The 19,181-nt window shown below is 38.5% G+C and overlaps 1 protein-coding gene across 3 annotated transcripts; it reads left to right on the forward strand.

Annotated features, from left to right (window-relative positions):
* Nucleotides 1–3,551: 3,551 nt before the first annotated feature.
* On the forward strand, nucleotides 3,552–18,583 carry LOC148323644 (radixin-like). Of its 3 annotated transcripts, none has more exons than XM_088314934.1 (14): nucleotides 3,552–3,956; nucleotides 8,254–8,332; nucleotides 11,435–11,518; nucleotides 12,969–13,064; nucleotides 13,162–13,284; nucleotides 14,065–14,216; nucleotides 14,312–14,395; nucleotides 14,861–15,007; nucleotides 15,525–15,621; nucleotides 15,698–15,861; nucleotides 16,429–16,720; nucleotides 17,251–17,343; nucleotides 17,414–17,629; nucleotides 18,121–18,583. In XM_088314934.1, exons 2-14 carry the CDS (start codon nucleotides 8,315–8,317, stop codon nucleotides 18,283–18,285), a joined length of 1,731 nt encoding a protein of 576 aa, XP_088171060.1. In that variant the 5' UTR covers nucleotides 3,552–3,956; nucleotides 8,254–8,314; the 3' UTR covers nucleotides 18,286–18,583. The 3 variants fall into 3 exon arrangements, with proteins under 3 accessions (XP_088171060.1, XP_088171059.1, XP_088171061.1); XM_088314933.1 differs by having other exon boundaries at nucleotides 3,553–3,862; XM_088314935.1 differs by having other exon boundaries at nucleotides 3,950–3,970.
* Nucleotides 18,584–19,181: the final 598 nt, after the last annotated feature.

Genomic DNA, 19,181 nt, shown 5'->3' on the forward strand with positions numbered 1-19,181 from the left:
TAGACAGACAATGTAACGATACTCAGAGGCATATATTCTTTATCCTCTGTGACGACTGACCATCATTACTACAGCCACTTACAAGTTTTGAAACTCATCTACAATTGTATCCTTTTGACCACATTAGACTCGACCCAGTGGCCAAGTCATGCGCAGCAATAAGAGTCGCAATGAGTACATCATGAAGCAGAAACTGTTGAATCCTTTACGTTCGACTTTGTTTTTGTAAATTATAATATAATAGACCGTGTATGGCATTCAAGAAGCATTGTACCAACTCCCTTACGGCTCCGATGCGATCTCCGAAGTTTTTGTGTGCATTTGCCGTCAATCGAATTCCTGCGCATAACTCTGCTGGTTTGTTTTGTCAGGTCCACAAGAATGTCTGCGGACGAGACATGGCAGCGTCTCCTAATTACAGCGCAGCATGGCCGTATTTGTGATTTAAAGAGAAAACAAAGCAGATGGCAAATTCTATTTGATTGACTGGAGTCGTCAAACATGTACTGTGTGCCCTGCATGTGTCAACTGGCACCAATTCTGTTTGCTTTCACCAGAGGGTCTGTGGTTTTGTTCAAGTGGGACAGAAGCTGCCATGTTTTCAGTATTTGTTTGCAGTCTGTCCCCTTCCTTGCATGGAATCAATTGGAAAGGGTGTGATGTCTCACCCGGTCTAAAACACAGAACGATATTTTGTAGTCTGACAAGTGCGACCGTCGTGAATGACAAAAAAAGTCATGCCGCCTGGGCAAGCCATTAACCCAATGGAAGATTTTACTTTACCTTAAGTATCGGTGGCAGGTATCGCCAGCTACTCTGAGTACCCGAGTAAAATATTACATTACATTAGTGGTATCGGCCCGATGCCTGTTATCTTTACTCGCCCATTCCTAAAGTCAACATTAAGTGTTTCAAGTTAACATGGTATATTAGGGTTACAAGTCTATGTTAAGGGGTCAATCTGTGGTTTTAAAGAAGAATTTAGGGGTTTCAAGCATGTGCTTTGGTTTCAGGACGAATATCTGATATGACTCACACAAACTTGACTTTTGACTCACAAAAATGATCTGCCTAGCAACAAAACATGCACACGCACGTTGTACAGTACATACATAGATTACAAAATGTGTCATCGTTTTGAAATGTAAAAAGAACATTTTAATTGTTTTACTTTTAATTCGAGTGGCTAAAAATGGGCGTAACACATGCCATGCGCTCCTGTCAGTCAATCAACCAATGAAGGAATGTTACCTCTGTCAAGGTAAACACTCCATTAGCGTTAGCCATGTACTAAACGTACACTTGAAGGCAAGTAAAGTAAACAATAAAAAAAAGAAAGAACTGTAACTCAGTGTTCTTATTTCACAAAACACTGTAAATATTTATATAATAGTCACATTGATCACAGCATAATAATCTCTATGGACACTTCATTAGGTACAGTATTCGTGGTTTCAAGTCAAGACAAGGGTTTAAAGTTACGGTTTCAAATAAGGGTTTTCAAGCCAGGGTTTTGGTTTTTGAATTACGGTTTCCAGCCTAGATTCAAGTTTCAAAGTGGGGTATCAAGCCTGGTCTCGAGTTCCAACCAAATCTTAGATTACAGGGGTTAGGTTTTGGAATTAAGGAATCATGGCAGTGTTAGGGTTTCAAATTAATATTATATGCCCGGGCTAAGGTATTAAAGTTTGAGGTATTAAGGTATTAAACTACAGTCAGGACTTGAAATTAGGGTTTCATGTTGGATAACGCACAGATCACAGAAAACGGATTGTCATTATGACATCTGATCGCCACTTTTAATCTCACTTTGAGGTTGATCAGGCGTATTTTAAGAAATATTAAAATATTATTAAAGCAAAAAAAAAAAGAAAACAGTTCAATGGAGCATTCCCAGGTCAAACCTCCTCCAAAGGCAATTAACGAAAAATGCAGGTGAAGGTTGTTTGAAATGCCAATTGCGTTGTGGTCTTTTACTGACGCCTTGTGGACGAAATGGAAACCCGCAGGATAACTTTTGATGAGTCTGTGTTGCCTTGGCGACGACGTGTCGTGCAAACAAAGTGTCAGTGTTTCACAGTGTTAAGATGAAGCTGAACGCTAAAGCCCACTTCAAAATGCAAAAAGTTGGATTTGGGCTTGAAAATACGACACAAATCACGTATAAAAGTTAAAAGTTCAAGTAGTGATACGAGGACCGTTTTCTTTCGCTTTCATTTATCATAATGACGGATTGCTCTCATGGCTTCATTCATCAATTTGCATTGCATGTGAGCTTGATTTGACTATGAAAGATAATGAATGAACATGACTCAGACAGGAAGATGATGAGTGAAGAGCATGTGAGATGGTTATTGTTGCTGTTATTCATGCATGCACTCATTTGTCATTTGATGTATATTCACTTGTTTATACAACACTATTTCCTCATAAATGTATGCGTTAAATGTCCTATTTTGACCCACTGTCTGTTGTAATGCATCAATGAGTTAAAACAAACTCCAACATTTCTGATACTTTAAAAGAGCAAATATCGGCCAGCCGAATAATCAGTCGTGCCCCATTTATGACGCTTTAAGCAAGGGATATTTGACCACAAATCAAGGTGCAACACATGTAGACGGACAATATAACAATATATATCAAGGCTCAAAATTTTGCGCCTCATTTCAAACACATTGAAACACCGGAATTAGTGCTTGGTTGATCAAGTACAGTTTTCTCAGAAGTCTGGCAGGAACTACGGTAAAGCATAGACTATCCAACTTTGAACAGCAAAATGGCAGGCAATTTAAGAATTGTCTTGGAAAAAATATATACACAATAATGGCTTTGACAGGATATGAATCACGCTATAGCCTATAAGGTTAAAAGTATAATAAATATAAACTATTGAAAATTTAGAATGCCAAAACAGTTTTTGTTTGTTTTCGCAATGCAGTACAAATTTGATTTTAACTTTTGAGAACTGAACAATAAATGTTCGAAAATTTCACAAAAGGACGATGCTGAAATACTATGTTTAAACTAAATTTTGTTATTTGTGCCTGAAATTGCTCCACTGAAAGTGTTTATAGACAAGAAAATGCAGTTTACTGTCAGGCACAATGTGAATAAAACAAAAAAAATAAACTAAAAAATGTAACCAATTGTTTATTCATAATATTGTATTTTTTTTTGTTTAATGAAACCCTAACTTCCGACGCTGGCTTCAACCTGCAAAAAAAATGCTCCTCAAAATTACAAAGTAGCTCCTCACATGAAGTCGCTGATTAGAAAAACTGCTCCTCAATTATAGTGATTTCGAGAATGTATTCTTTAGCCTTTGAAAAAAAAGAGAAATATAATTTAATCATGTCATTACGTATTTTTTGTTTTTATAAACGTACGCTATTAGTGTTTGTATCTTCTTTATGTCAAAGCACCGCTTTACTTTCGCTGTAATATTTAAACATTGTAACAGAAAACGTTTTAGTTTTTTTTTGCACTAGTACAAAAAAACAAACTTGAGCTTGTTGCCGAAGGGAGGGGCGAATGCACGGCGAGCAGAGACGAGCGAAAAGAGAGTGAGGTTGAGGGGGGGCCGCTCAGCGCTCACCACTACCACGCCTCACTACCAACTTAGTCAGCCATATTGACTGCGTTCGTACGTGTGACTTTGTGACGAGTCTTACCCGTGTCAGTGAGCTCCGTGTCCGGTCAGCGCCGTCGAAGCAACGGGCTATTTTTATCCACCGTGTGGATATATAAAGCGGCGGCGCCCGAGTCAGGAGGAGGAGGAGGCGCATAGTGGACCGCTGGTGGCGGGGTGACAACACTCCATCGCAGGCATCCTTTACCTTGACGCAGCGCGGCCGTGCTGGTGAGTTCCAACCGGGGCTGGTTGCTATTGTCAATTTTGGATATCTGTCGCTTCTTCGGCGCTTTCCGGCGCCGACTTGAAAGTCAATTTGGAGGTGAGCTGAAAGCGGTAAGGTGTCACATTTGTCGCCGAGGTGAGGTGCGTCATTAGCGGCCGAGGTAATTAGCTAACCCCCCCCAGTGCACAAGGGGCATCTCCGGGGAACCTTAAATGAACCTTGAATGACTTGTCGCCGTATTGGAGCGTTGGCTCATGGCTTGTTGAGATGCCATTTTAACGTGTGGGTCGTTTCGTGTTCACTGTAATTGTTATGAGAGTGCTTTGAGCAACTTTTTCAGTCTCAAAGCAAACATTGACAGCAAAAGTCCTTGTCCTGTGGTGGTGACGAGGTAGCAACGATCCCTCGTAGGCATCCTTTACATCAACACGGCGCGGTTGTACTGTTGAGTCGAGCCGGGAGTTTACTCCCTTGTCAACTTGTATCGCGTCTTCCGGTGCCGTCTTTGAGGTCGTTTTGGAGAAGGAGCGTGGCCGTGGTGCCACTTTTGTCGCCGTGGTGAGGTGCGTCATTAGAGGCCACGCTAATTAGTTATCTCGGGGGGGCACCTCCGGGGTACGTTTAACGACTTGTAGCCGTTTTGGGGAGCTGGTTCAAGTCTCGTTGAGATATTACTATGACGTGTGTCTCTTTCTACGTTCCTTTGTGATGGTCATAAGAGTGTTTTAAGCCGCTTTTTGGTCAGGAGACCTACCTGGCTGCCTACTCGAATAGCCGGCGGCTATATCGATTGATGTTAACACGGCTGGTTTTGACATGTTGAGGCATATTAAGGTAGCCTGAATGTATTTTTTCCAATGAGTCATCTCCACTTCCCTTTTTTTAAAGCCGCTCTGAATCACTCGCATCATCCGCTATTTTCGCCCGTTCGGCACGTCACCAGCTGTCATTTAAACGCGGCAGTTAACTAGGCGGCACCGCCGTTAGCCGAGCCAGCCTCCTGTAGCCTCAAATCGAAGCGGTGAGTTTGAAAGCACGCTGATTGGCCAATTGACAGCGGTGGGGGTTGTGATTGGCTAGGTCGCTTGTTGTTTACGTTCTCTTGTCCAGTGTCAAAGTGAAGCCATGAGTTTTAAAGCCTCGCTGATTGGACAACAGGAAGTGGAGTAGTATTTTGATTGTCTGCCTCTTTTGTCGTCCGCTCCCCTTCAACAGTTTCTGTGCACGGCATTGGTGGTTGGAACTAGCAACTTTATTTTAAGATTATATTCTTTCCCTCGTAGGTTTCTTGTAAAATTAGACTTGATATCTACTTTTTTCCTAAAGTTAGGACATTTCTCAGAATATTGTAAAATTACTGATTTATTCTCACAGCAAAAATATTGGAATTTATTTTCATCAGTTTGATTTAATACTCTTAAAACATTTTTTCCCCTCTGTCATTAATACTTTTTTTCTTGCAAAAAGTACATTTTTATTCTAGTATAATGGCATGGTCATAAATTTTAATATTACATTTTTGTAATATTACTTCTAAAATGTAATTTTTTTTCCATTGTCGTAGTTAAACTTAATTCTAGTTCAATTTCGACTGTTCTGTACGTTAAAAAGAAAATAATAAAGCGTAAAAGCCAACTTTTTTTCCCCACTAAAAATTGCTACCTTGGTGTCATAAAATTGCAACACACAAATCCGACAACAATTTAATTTTTTTTTTTTGTTCTCATATTGGCCTGCTTCCTTTTTCATTGGGTCCTTTGCTTGTCACTCAAGTATTTTCCTGTTGGTCACGCCTCCACTAGGGACCAAATTACAACTCATTTGAGAAAGAGGTTTGTTGCTTGTTGACACGCGATCGCTATGCAGGATGGTTTTAGATTTTTCTTTCTCTTTTTGAAATTCTACATTGTATAAGCACATAAAAGGACGGTCTACTTATGAAGTTGCTCATTTTAGAAAATAAAGTCACAATGTTATTTGGGAAAGTAAAATTTTTTGAATAGAACTATCATATATTGTCACAATGGATCAACAACAATGAGAAAAATATTTTTAATTATTAATTTTTGGAAAAATAAAGGGAAAAATATATTTTTGCTTTTTCAATTCATTCATCTAGTGAACAGCTGTTTTGTCTCTTCTGCTGTTTTTTTTTACTTTTTACCACTGCTAATTTCCTCAAGTTGCCCACTTATTTCACACCTTTTCATCTGCTTTTCTTTTCATCCTGTTGTCGTTATTTTTTTTAACACTTCCTCGAAGTATCAACACGCTTCCGTTGCGAGAAAAGTCACACACTCTTCCCATTATCAAAGCATACATCATTGCATTACTTCTACAAGAATGTTTGCTTTGTTCAGAACTATATAGATAATCCAGATAATTTACAAAGCATTTCTCACTGTCAGGTTGTGTTTTGTCTATGTATTGATTTATGATATATATGTATATTAACAAAACATTGGAGCAGTTGGCCAAAGTTGAAGCAGGAAGTGGTAACGGAAATGAAAGTGCTTTGTGTCAGGACTTATCTTAACTGCGAGGTGTCTCGTACTCTTGCTGCCACACAAGCAATTCCTTACCAAATATACGCCACACATTATGATAGAAAAATGTTCGGAATATTATGACAGCTAAATTTTTATTGATCTTGAGGTATTGTAACATTTTTCCTTTTAAAATAAACGACTATTTTATTGTTTAAAAAAAAGAATGTTCTTGAAACTTTCTGAATTGTTTTCACAAGTATGTAAATATTTTACTTTTTTGTTGCAGCTTCAGCTGTTGTGAAAGTGCGAATGAGCAAAATTTTAAAAAAATGTTCTGCTTAAAAAAACGTGAAATTTCACTTGTTTTCGTCAAGTATTTGGATTTTTTTGGTATTCCAAAAATATTTAAAATTTCACGTAATATTTTGATTACTCTCAAAATATTCCACATTTCTTGTGTAAAATTAGGAATCTTTAAATTTTACAATTTTGAATCTTCTTCTCGTTCTCAGAATATTCCAACATTTTTTTTCCTGTTTTGTCTTTCTTAATTTTTGTAAAATTGTGACTTTGACCTTTTATGTTGTTTTTTTTCCTTATTAAATTCTTAATTAATTCTTTTAAAATAGGACTTTATTCTCATAATTACGTTAAAAAAAATTTTTACAAAACACTTTTTCTACAAATATATTGTTTATTCTTGTAAAAATACCACTCCCCCCTCCCTCTTGTTTTTACTTTATTTCCTGTTAAATGACAAAAAGTATATTATCCCTATGTTCTTTTAATTGTCTTACTCTTAATTATCCATGTTTTATTTATTGAAGGTTAGTTGATCCCATTTCCGAGGTAGCGTGCTTCCAAACATAGACGTTCGGGATTTCAACAAACGCACAGACTGACCCCACTGGTCGCTGTTGTTCGTGTGTTGCCATAAAACCTGGACTATTAAAATGATTAAAATGTACCTCATGCAATTACATTCACTGTGTTGGATGCGAAACAAAGCCGATTTGACGACGTCATTGCAGCCAAAAGTGATAACAAAGGGAGTGGGTGCTATAAAATTATAGAGGCCCATGTCTAGTCTCCATCTTCATCATGCCGCAGGTGCAGTAATTGGGTACAGTATATAGGAACCGCCTACGGTATGTGTATATATAGGTCACCGGGAGCCTCTGTAAGGTAGACCTGCTTTTGATTGGAGGTTATCCTTTGAAGTTTTTTTTTTTCTGACAAGTTTCCTGTCGGGAATTAGCTGAAATAATTTGCATGGTTATCATCTTGCTTAAAGAAATCACCAGATGAAAGGACTTGAGGGCTAGAAGTCATTTTGTGCTGACAGTCACCAGGCCAGATTTTATTGGAGAAAAATAATGGAGCTTCATACAGCGACGGCATGAAAGTGAGAAGAATGATTGGGAAAAGTCGCAATGATTCAATTAATGGATAGTCGTAATGGGAGAAGAAAAGTTACGGTAACTAGTATAAAGATTTAATGGTATGGATAAGAAGTCATAATTGTCGGCTAATGTACAAGAAAATGCTAACCTAGCTAATATTTTAGCCGTAAAAGGGCGATAAAATTTGTTATCTGTAGCATACAGAGAAAGACTACATGGACTCCTGTTCTAGGCCACGTTTACCTTCAGGACTTGTCCTAAAAGCAACATAATGATTGCAAGGTGTCAAATTGAAGTCTGTGTCCTTAATTCTGAAAGGCTGGCCGGGTTTAGAGAAATGGCAAGATTCATTTTAATATACAAATCCTCTTGCCATGAAAATGTAGGAAAGTTTGAAGACGAAAGTGTGACCTACTTTAGCTGGCTGACTCTTTGGTAACTTTCCAAACTAAACGTTTTTTTGTTAAGACTATTAAGGCCATTTGTGTGTTTTCTCGGCAGCAGGAAGACGGACGACGACTTCTTTCTCTTTTCTCAGCAGCAGAGGACGTGCACAGAGAGGATGAAGATGCCCAAGCCGGTGAGTTTTTTTTTCCCCCCATTCATTTCACCAAATTTAAATGCCCAAAAAAAATCACTGTGAAGTGAACACCAACAGGTTTCCATCAAATTAATGTCAAAATTCACGGGAGGTAAAAAGTAAAAACAGTGACAACATGGACGTGAACATGAAAAGTCTTAGTATTCATCAAGTTACAACATTGTGGTTGTCAATTTATCTAGACAGCGTTCATTGTCATAAAATACACATTTCATTTGTTCATGTACAAAGAACGAGAAAGGCAGTTGTGAGTATTGGAGAAAGGAAAACCGAGAAAGAGAGAGACACGCACTTTTGCAGTCCACCTGCCGTATCCAATGCCGCCTTGAGGGGAAACTCCCAGTCTGGTTACTTTATCCCCCCCGTGACCCCGACGTAAACACACGGGGCCCTTTCACTGCCTGCTCTGTGCATTGTGGCGCCCTGCAGCCACGCTTGTTAAAAACATGTCGACTAGCTTAGCTTTGTTAGCTGCCTTTCAGGCCATTAAAACAGCGCCAGTGCACCGTGGCGCCCCCCTGAGTTCGTCTTTTAATGCTGTTCGATGCCGATGTTCAAAGGCCCTGAGTGTCCTGCGAAAATGAAACAGATGAAATATCTTGCTTCAATGCAAAATATTCTATTTTTCTGCCAAGACAAAAAATTTTTTAGCATATTACTTGCCTCAAGTATTTTTTATGTAAAAATCTTAAATTATTACGCAACAAATATTATTATTATTATTTTTTTTTTAAACAACTCAATATACACTGCAAAAAAAATCCTGCATGAGGTCCCACACACCATTTTGCTCTCATACACAGTTTTGCACCAACATTGACGGAGCACCACACCAGAATTCTGTTCAATTGCAAATTCACACACACACCTGAGAGCAACTTGATCGTTTCCTCATGCTTACGTGATGCGGCCGACAAACAGAGCTGATGTAACGCAGAGGCGTTCACATGCAAGGTGTGTGTCTGCATCCATAGAAAAGCTTTCTTATATTGAATGTGTGTAAGCACAAAGGGAAACGTGGCAACGATACAGAGCTGCCCCACCCCCAAAGAAAATCACCCTGAGGGAGGTCAGATGGTGTAGGAGACTCTTAAGAGACATATTGATTTATTTATTGGTTTATATGGTTGTACGTTACACAAGCTACTTTATTGTCCGAATTTGTAAGAGTGAGCGGAAAAGGATGTAATGTAAGGAGAAAAAAAGGCATCATGCGGAAAGAATAGTGTTACATTTTCCATGTCGCAAGAAAAAAACAAGGTGCCAGTAAAAAAAAAAAAAAAAAATGCGATAGCGGGGGGGAATAATGGTAATATTCTTACAAGACAAAAACTTGCCCAAGAAATCCAAGTATCATAATTAAAACTTTAATTAAAATAAAATATCAAAATATGGGTGGAAAATTAAAATTTTCAGTGAAAGAACAAAGAAAAAAAAAACTAAGACATTAGTCATGCTGCGCACACTGGGGGAAAACAATAAAGAGGGAAACAAGTTTTACAATTTTCATAAATAAAAACACTTAGAAAAGGTTGTACTTCACATAAAAATAAATCAATGAGATATTGTGAGGCAAAAGTCTTGTCATTTATGAAAATAAATTTAAATTATGCCTGCTTGTGTGTGTGAGTGGGTGTGTGTGTGTGTGTGTGTGTGTGTGAGGATGAGGTAAAGAAGTTCACCGCCGCTGCCCTTCCAAGCCTGCTAACCAGCTTAGTGGCAAAGAGCTTTTAATTATGGCTGTCTGAGTCTGGACACGGTCACACACAAACAGTGTCGCTAGGCGGTCCTGATGCACACAAACAACCAACACATGGGCCCTACACGTATGTGTTGGCCTACATTGTTACAAAGAAGGAAGGCACGAGAGAAAGCTGTCACCACAAAATGGAGACGAGTCTTGTGTCTTCACGTCAATATTATTCGGTGGGCCTTTATTGTGCTTTTTGCAATGTGGAAGTGGTCAACCCCGTAAAACAATCTGGATAATCCGGCTTGACCGCCTGGCAGCGTCTGTCCGGTGACATCTTGCACTGTGCAGATTAGCCACGAAGAAGTGATGGACTCGAGATGCTCACAATGGTTTAAAGTCAAAGCTGTGCAAGTAATCGAAATTCCATTACGATTTTTATACGCAACGATCACAAAAATGGTCATAATCGTAAAAAATCATTATTATATGCAGTATATATTTTTCCATCTATAACATTTTTGAAATAGTACTCATTTTACAGGGTCTAATCCTATAGTGTGTTCAAGTTCAAAATTTGAGCATTCTACTGAAGTTGTTTATTTAAATGTTGCAAAAGTTCTATGGTAATTTTGTAAGTATCACAAGTAAACTGCAATGAACTTTCGTTATACAAGGAAACCGTACATTTGCACCTTGTTTTTAAATTATCTTAAAATAAACAAAATTATATTGGTTTCCATTTATATATTTTTTTCCATTTTGTACCAAAAAAATAAAATCATTATTTGAATAATCGGGATTTCAATTATTACGAAAATAATCGTTAATATAATTTTTTTTCATAATCGAGCAGCCCTAGTTTCATTCTTAGCCCACTGCCCATTTGATTGCCACTCGTTGAGACAGCAGTCTTCTCGGGTCTAGTAACTGGTGTTGTAGTATTACATAAATCAAGTTGTGATTTTTATGTCGGGGGGGTGGGGGTTCCCCAATTGTGCGGAGAAAAATTTTGTAGTGTAATTTTACGAGCAAAACATCTAAGATCTAAGTGGTAATGGTAAAAAAGAAAATTTCTTTTGTTCCGACAATAAAATGGTGATATTGTTAAGTCATTTCTTTTTGTCGACAGCAAGCTCAGTCGGGCCTGATTAATGAATCCCGTCCCTGAGTAGCCTCGTCCATGAAGCCATCAATGCTTGACGTATTCTTTGTTTGCATGGGGTTGAAACCTTATCAACAAACTGCAGCCTTGCATGCTCACAAAGTGACCTGAAAGACAACATATGGCCCCGTTCACACTCTCTCGCACGTGCTCACACACAAATGTGTGTGTGCGTACATACCAAACATGTTTGTGTATTATTACTTTTTTCATCTTTGTCATGCAGACGAACGTCCGTGTTACCACCATGGATGCTGAGCTGGAGTTTGCCATCCAGCCCAACACAACAGGCAAGCAGCTCTTTGATCAGGTGAGATGCGCACAGACACAAAATTGGTTAAAAGTTTTTCAGATAATATTTTAACATTTTTTTCTTGTAAAATTACAACCTTTTCCCTGTATGTAAAATTATATTTTCTGGTGCTGTACTAATTTTTTCAAAACCTTTTTAAAATCGATTTTTATTGTAATATTTAGATTTTTTTTTCACATGAAAGGACTTCTTTCCCTACAACTATGTATTACAATTCATTTCCAACAATTAATATAAATTAATGTAAAATAACACATTTTCTCAGTTTCTCTCAACAGAAAAGTACAACCTTCTCTTAGAATATTATGAGGATTTATTAACGGTAGTTTTAAAAAATTATAACCTTTTTTCTCTTATGTAATTATTACTTTTTTTTAATTAATAAATGTCTTTTTAGAATTTTGTCGCAGAACGAGGCTACAACTTTTTTTCTCATAAAAGTACAAATAACAAGTACTATTTAGATTTTTTTTTAAACTTTTTTGTACTGTAATTTTTTTCAAAAAGATTTTTTTCCTTATACCGAATATATTTCACATAAAAAAACTCTATCCTGTTATTTTGATCAAATTTTTTGAAAGAAAAAAAAAATTGCACCTTTTTTTTTCCATGCCTGTCAACCTATTTTGGGTATAAGATAAACGTAACATGGATATGTTTAGAATGTGAACAGAAGTGGAGTACCTCCAGAAAGCCACGCCAGCACGTGGACAACATGCAAATTCCACCCAGGAAGCCTGGAGGCCAAAATCGAACCCCACACCTTAGAACTGAGAGGCTACTCGTCCACGTGCTGCCTAAAAATTAAAATGATAGTAATAGTACAACCTTTTGTCATAATACAGTAGTTTGATGTTGTTCAATGTAAAATTCTGCCCCTATTCTGATAATACAATACATGACAGACAGTGTTTTTTTTTTCCCAAAAGAATCCTTCCTTCAGAGTCATCTATTGTTGTTCCACCAAAGCCAAGGCGGCACTGGCAATGTGTGCCAGTAGGTGCTCGGGTCGCTTTTGGTTCTGTCTAATACGAGACAAAGATCTCTTTGTGCCGGTATATAGATATATATGTCTGTGTGTGTGTGTGTGTGTGTGTGTGTGTGTGTGTGTGTCTGCGCGCGTGCGTGCGTGTTAAAGGGCGGCTTTCAGCATTGTTCCCAGTCTGAAAGGTTTCAGTGATGCAAAGGAAGGAAAACAAATGAAAGAGAAGGCTTTTGCTTCTTTTATGGGTTCTGCTTTTGAAAAGGAGGTCACACAGCCGATTGGCACAAGTGTCCATGATAATGCTTGTCATCTTAAATCAGTCATTAACTGATCCTGTTCCTTGTTCAGACCTCTGACATGACGTCATAATGTCAGATTTTTCTGGGGACTTGTCATTTATTGATACTTTCATACCCCCGTTCATGATACAAAATTTAAAAAAAACACCCACTTGTTCTGCAGGTGGTGAAGACAGTTGGCCTGAGGGAGGTTTGGTTCTTCGGCCTTCAGTACATCGACAGCAAAGGCTACGTCACGTGGCTGAAGCTCAATAAGAAGGTGAGCGACACACAAAGCCCCTGAAGGCAACACCACCCTAAAAGCACCACAGTGTTGTTTCCTAAAGAGGATATGGTGGCCTTTTTTTTTCACCCAGGTGACGCAGCAGGACGTGAAAAAGGAGAACCCTCTTCAGTTCAAGTTCAGGGCAAAGTTCTTTCCAGAGGACGTCTCGGAGGAGCTCATCCAGGAGATCACGCAGAGGCTGTTTTTCCTTCAGGTACTCTGGCTATTTCCTGGCTCCAATTGAGCAGTTTGGCAGAGAGCTCCACAATGTGTGTTTAACCAGACCACGTAACTTTGTCTTGCATACATCAGATATCTGAATGCTAACTCGCAATGTGAAACGCCATAGACGGGCTAATTAAACTTGTGTCAATATTGTAGCTGTTTGGTCTTGGCTTCTTGCCAGACCCGCACTTCTCAGGTAGAGAAATACAATCTTGGGGTTAGTGGCGTTCTTAAACTGTCTGCCATCTAGTGGTGAACACTTATAACTTAAAACTTCTTCGCTACAGTAAACATTTCCCAATAATTGAGGGTCTCTTTTTAAAAACAAATTTTAACATGTTTTTGGGGGGGCCAGAGCAGGTGAATGGCTTGCTTTTAATACTTTAATTTATTAAGAAAAAACTATATAAATCCTAAACACATTCTAACACATAATAATGTTATAATATTGAAAGAGACCAAGCTTAATAAACAACACAAAAATATTGTAACAGGAACCGTCAGCCATCACTTTCTGTTCGCGTAAAAAGCAGGATTGCAGTAGTACTAAAAATTAATACTTCCTGCTTTAGTTCTTCTTTCAAATTAATACCATGTCAAGCAAAAGTGTGCAGTCATCTAGTGGTCAGCTGTGGAATTACACCAAAATTAAAGAGACAAAACAGAATAAAAATAGTTACAAACTGTGCAAAAATTCGGTTATTGAAACCAAATTTTGCTATCCGTTAAAATCCCTGGACCATATAACATTGTATTTTCATCCGTGCAGGTGAAGGAAGCCATCTTAAACGACGAGAACTACTGCCCTCCCGAGACCGCCGTGCTCTTGGCTTCCTACGCCGTCCAGGCCAAGTTTGGCGACCACAACAAGGACGTGCACAAGTCTGGCTACCTCGCAGCCGACCGCCTGCTGCCACAAAGGTGCATGATGATGATGATGATGATGATGATAACGAAGACGATGATGAAACCCTTTTGTTGTCATGGTGACATTCTCTTCTTGGTCTGGGTGGCAGAGTTCTGGAGCAACACAAGCTGACAAAAGAGCAGTGGGAGGACAGAATACAGACTTGGCACGAGGAACACCGAAGCATGCTCAGGTGACTGCTACATACATGAACGATGATCTCAATCTACGATGTAAATATGCTACATGCAAGGTATATAGCCATTAAGTATGTAAATGTGGTACATTGTAGGTGTATAGCACATTAAATATGTGATTATGGTACATTAGATATGCAATTGGTACATATAATGCGATTGTGATACATTAGAAGTGTGTTGAGAAATCTGATGTAAATGGGATTTTTATGAAAATTTGAATACATTTTTTATTACAAATGTATAGACCATTAAAATGGCACATTAGACTGAGGAGCATGTTTTAAGTATTCCATAATGTACATACACTATATTAAATGGGATACAAGTATGTGCACATGTGAGGTGTGTACGATGAGTGGTACAGATAACGGATAGATGGAAATAAATAGAAATACAATGTAGGAGTGCCGAACATACCAAATGGTGGAGACGAGGCTTGCGTGTGCGTGTGTGTGCAGGGAGGACGCCATGATGGAGTACCTGAAGATCGCTCAAGACCTGGAGATGTACGGCGTCAACTACTTTGAGATCAAGAACAAGAAGGGCACGGAGCTGTGGTTGGGCGTCGACGCCCTCGGGCTCAATATCTACGAGCATGAAGACAAGTAACGCAAACGGATTACGGGGAAAAAAAACTTATCTTACTTAAAAAAAAAAATTTAAAAACGCATATTGTGGGTCATTTTGACCCTAAATGCTGCTTTTTTTAGTGCCTCTTCACAACAATGGCATTCATGTGGCTACATTGCCCCCGTGTGGTGAGAAAGGATATTAGCTGGAAAGAAGAAATGTATGGTTTATACAGTTTTTAAAATCACTAATACAGTCTCGCGGAAAAAGGGAATTGGAACAAAATATTCCCTGACAATTTAGTAATTGTATTTTCTGTGTTCATTTCATTTTCAAGGTCGCGCTGAACGAACAAAAAACTTACTATATTTAATTTTTTTTTATGCAGCCCTTCAACAATATTTTCTAAACATTACTTCTAATGTACAGAAAGAAGAGGTCTTAGATGTAATCACCCTTTAAATAATTGGACAACTTTACCTTTTTTTCTACAACAGTAAGATGTAGTCATTTATTTTTTACTGTTATATTTAATACCACTATTTTCCTCAGGTTGTCACCCAAAATAGGCTTCCCGTGGAGCGAGATCCGAAACATCTCCTTCAACGACAAGAAGTTTGCCATCAAGCCCATCGACAAGAAGGCGCCGGTAAGTACCGTCGTATTCTTCTAATGAAATTTCTGATGACAAGATTTAGGAGAACGTCTAATTGTGTGCACTGAAGGACTTTGTGTTCTACGCGCCACGCTTGCGCATCAACAAGCGCATCCTGGCGCTGTGCATGGGCAACCACGAGCTGTACATGCGGCGCAGAAAGCCCGACACCATTGAGGTGCAGCAGATGAAGGCCCAGGCCCGAGAGGAAAAACACCACAAGCAGATGGAGAGGTACAACAGTTCTTATCAAACGAGAGGGCACAATATTGCAACAATTAATAGCATTTTAAATGTCATACACCCTGCAAATTATATAACTTTTTAGAATTTAATCAGTGTCATTTTTTTATTTCATATTTGTGAAAATTTGCAGATTTTTTTTTACTTTCTGACATTTAATTAACGTTTTGAATTACTGTAATTTAATGAATACATTTAATTATGTGTTATATTTTTTATTTTATATTTTTTTAAATATTAACAATATTGAAACCAATTTTCCAAAATAAAAACAATCCATCCGTTTAATTAGTAAGGTTATTAAATGTATTATTTTAAAAGTGTTTGCAAACAAATAATGATTAAATAGGTTAATTTTCATTGTTAAGATGTATTAAAATTTTAATTCCTTAATGGAAAAATTGATCAATTTATTTATTAAACATCCATTTGCCTTTAAATGTTTTTAATTGGCCTCGTTCATATCAATGAAGCAGTGTGAACAATAGGGGGCAGTGTTGCTCCAACCTCCCTGCGTGGTTACTTCTTGATGCCATGTCCTCCATCACCCTGGTCCAGAGCGCAGCTGGAGAACGAGAAGAAGAAGCGCGAGCAAGCCGAGAAGGAGAAGCAGCGCATGGAGCGTGAGAAGGACGAGCTGATGGAGCGCCTGCGCAACATAGAGGAGCAGACGCAGCGGGCGCAGAAAGAACTGGAGGAGCAGACCCGCAAGGCCCTGGAGCTAGAACAGGAGAGGAAGCGGGCCAAGGAGGAAGCCCAGCGTCTGGACAAGGAGCGGAGAGTCGCCGAGGAGGCCAAGGTCGCCCTCGTGCAGCAGGCCGCCGACCAGATGAAGAACCAGGAACAGCTGGTAAGCACGCTTTGTTTTTCCCATCCATAGGATAAGGTGTCAGAAAATGGAAAAACATTTTGATTATTGTTTTTCAAAGTAATTGTTAATAAATATCTTCTTATAAAAAAATTATAGATAATCAGTGTGTGTTCATGAAGAACAACAGGAATCTTAGAATACTTAAGCTGACATTCTTTGACCAATTTAAAATTTGACAAGGTGTCTAAACAATTGATTCTACCAAAATAATTTTCAATGAACTTGAGAATTGATTAGTTGTCTTTTGATCAATTAATCGTTGTACAGGCAGAACATTTAACAGTTTTATAATACTTTGTGCTTTAACCATAAGCATACAGCAGTGAGAGAAATGGGCAAAATGCTGCCTTTTTTGGCAGGTTTTCCAATTTTTCTTTGGCTGTGGGAATATTTTAATGGGATTACCTTTATAAAAAAAACTACGATTTTTCCCCATATTTTAAAAAGAGAATCTCTGTTGATTAAAATTGCTGGCCAATTAATAGGTTGTGATGTTTTTTGATTGCCAGGCTGCTGAATTAGCAGAGTTCACCGCCAAAATCTCTCTGCTGGAAGAAGCCAAGAGGAAAAAGGAGGAAGATGCTTCCGAATGGCAGCACAAAGTAAAACTTCACAACACTGAAAGTTCCCAAAAAAAACGTCCAAATGACATGCCGGCTTCTTCCCACTCAGGCCATGGCCGCACAGGATGATTTGGAAAGGACGCGGGAGGAGCTGCGGGTGGCCATGACTTCACCCACTGTGGCGCCGCACGAACACGACGAGCACGACGAGAGCAACGGAGAAGCCAGCGCTGAACTCTTCAGTGACGGAATCAGCAGCCAGCGCAGCGAAGAGGACAGGGTCACCGAAGCGCACAAGAACCAGCGCGTCAAGAAGCAGCTACAGGTCAGGGGATGCTGAGTGTTTAAAAAAAAAATTTAAAAAATGTTGCATAGGTAAAAAAGAAAACTCACACACATTTTAGAGAAAAAATAATTTTAAAAAAAAAGATTGATATTTCTGAAGTATTTTTTGTTGTATATTTTCGAGAAAAAAAAACATTCATAAAAAGTTGTATTTCTGTTTTTAAAAAAAAAACTGAAAAAAAATATTTCCCATGAAAAAGTTTTTAATTGTATTGAATTTGGGAAAAAAAGTTGTGAATATTTTTTCTCTTAAAAAATTGGATTTTTTTTAGTCAGATTTTTCCAAACAAAAAACATATTTTAAAAAATCCTATTTACCGAAATTGTTTTTAAAGAAAAGCCACATACTTTCAACAAAATTTCCAAAAGTTTTATATTCCATAAGAAAAACTGCTTCACAGGTTTGTACAGAAAAAGTTATTTTTTAGTTTCCTTGACTAATTTTTAAAAAATTATTTTTTTTTTTGTCAGGCTCTTAGCTCCGAGCTGGCGGAGGCTCGTGATGACAGCAAGAACACGGCCAACGATGTCCTTCACGCCGAAAATGTGCGGGCGGGCCGCGACAAGTACAAGACGTTGCGGCAGATCCGGCAGGGCAACACCAAGCAGCGCGTCGACGAGTTTGAGTCCATGTGAGGGCAGCACACAAAGAAACCTCACGTGGAAACTCTTGCTTGCGCCTCGCCAAAGATCCGCCAATCTTTCCCCCCAAATAAAAAAAAAAAGCATCTTTTTACCGGCTGTCCAAATGGCTGACTCATGCGGATGACTCTAAAGCTTTAATGTCGCTCGCTTCCTTTGATATGTCATTTTCTTTCTGTCTAGCGTTCTTTTCAGACATTTTGTTTACCATATAGGATTCTCTTGTGTTTTATTTTGTTTCCTGTTCTTGTGGCTCATCAGCTGACCAATAAACACAAAAAATAAAACTCAACCGCCTTTTTTTGCCTCTTTTCTTTTTTTCTCTCAAGTCTCTGTTTGTCTGCCGCATTTCTGTTTTCTTGTGACTCTTAGTCTACTACTGGATCAAATATGATTTTTATGCGGCACGCTAGCTGACCAGTGAACACATGCAGACCTGTCAAAGCCATGCTCAGTTTCTATTTTACCGAGGCTCTCAGACTGAAGTGAACTGCTGTATTCTCTGTAAATGGATGCTATGGCTTTGTTATAGCTATGGCTAAAGCTACGGACTGCCTTTTTAATTCATCAAAATCACCAGGCACGGTAAGAAATGCACTCGTATTATCTGTAAATATGGCTATGCTGTTTGTTGTATACCATAATGTTATTGCTAACAAGCTAAGCTAACAAGGTTTGCTAGCAAGGTTAGCTGTGTGTTTAATGATTATTATAGGAAAAGGAAAGTGACACGGTGACACAATTCCAATTAAGCTTCCATCTAGATTTGTTTTGAGGGTTACAAAGTTTCGTGAATATTCGTGCTTATTTAGTCCGTGAAAATGTTTTATTGGCGAACTGCATTGCCACGCCCACAGCGTTTCAGTGGTCGCTGCCCGGTCCCGAATAAT

The sequence above is a fragment of the Idiotropiscis lumnitzeri genome, chromosome 14 (genome assembly GCF_059441095.1).
Source record: "Idiotropiscis lumnitzeri isolate Australia: NSW breed Sydney's pygmy pipehorse chromosome 14, RoL_Ilum_1.0, whole genome shotgun sequence".
Taxonomy (NCBI): Eukaryota; Metazoa; Chordata; class Actinopteri; order Syngnathiformes; family Syngnathidae; genus Idiotropiscis; species Idiotropiscis lumnitzeri.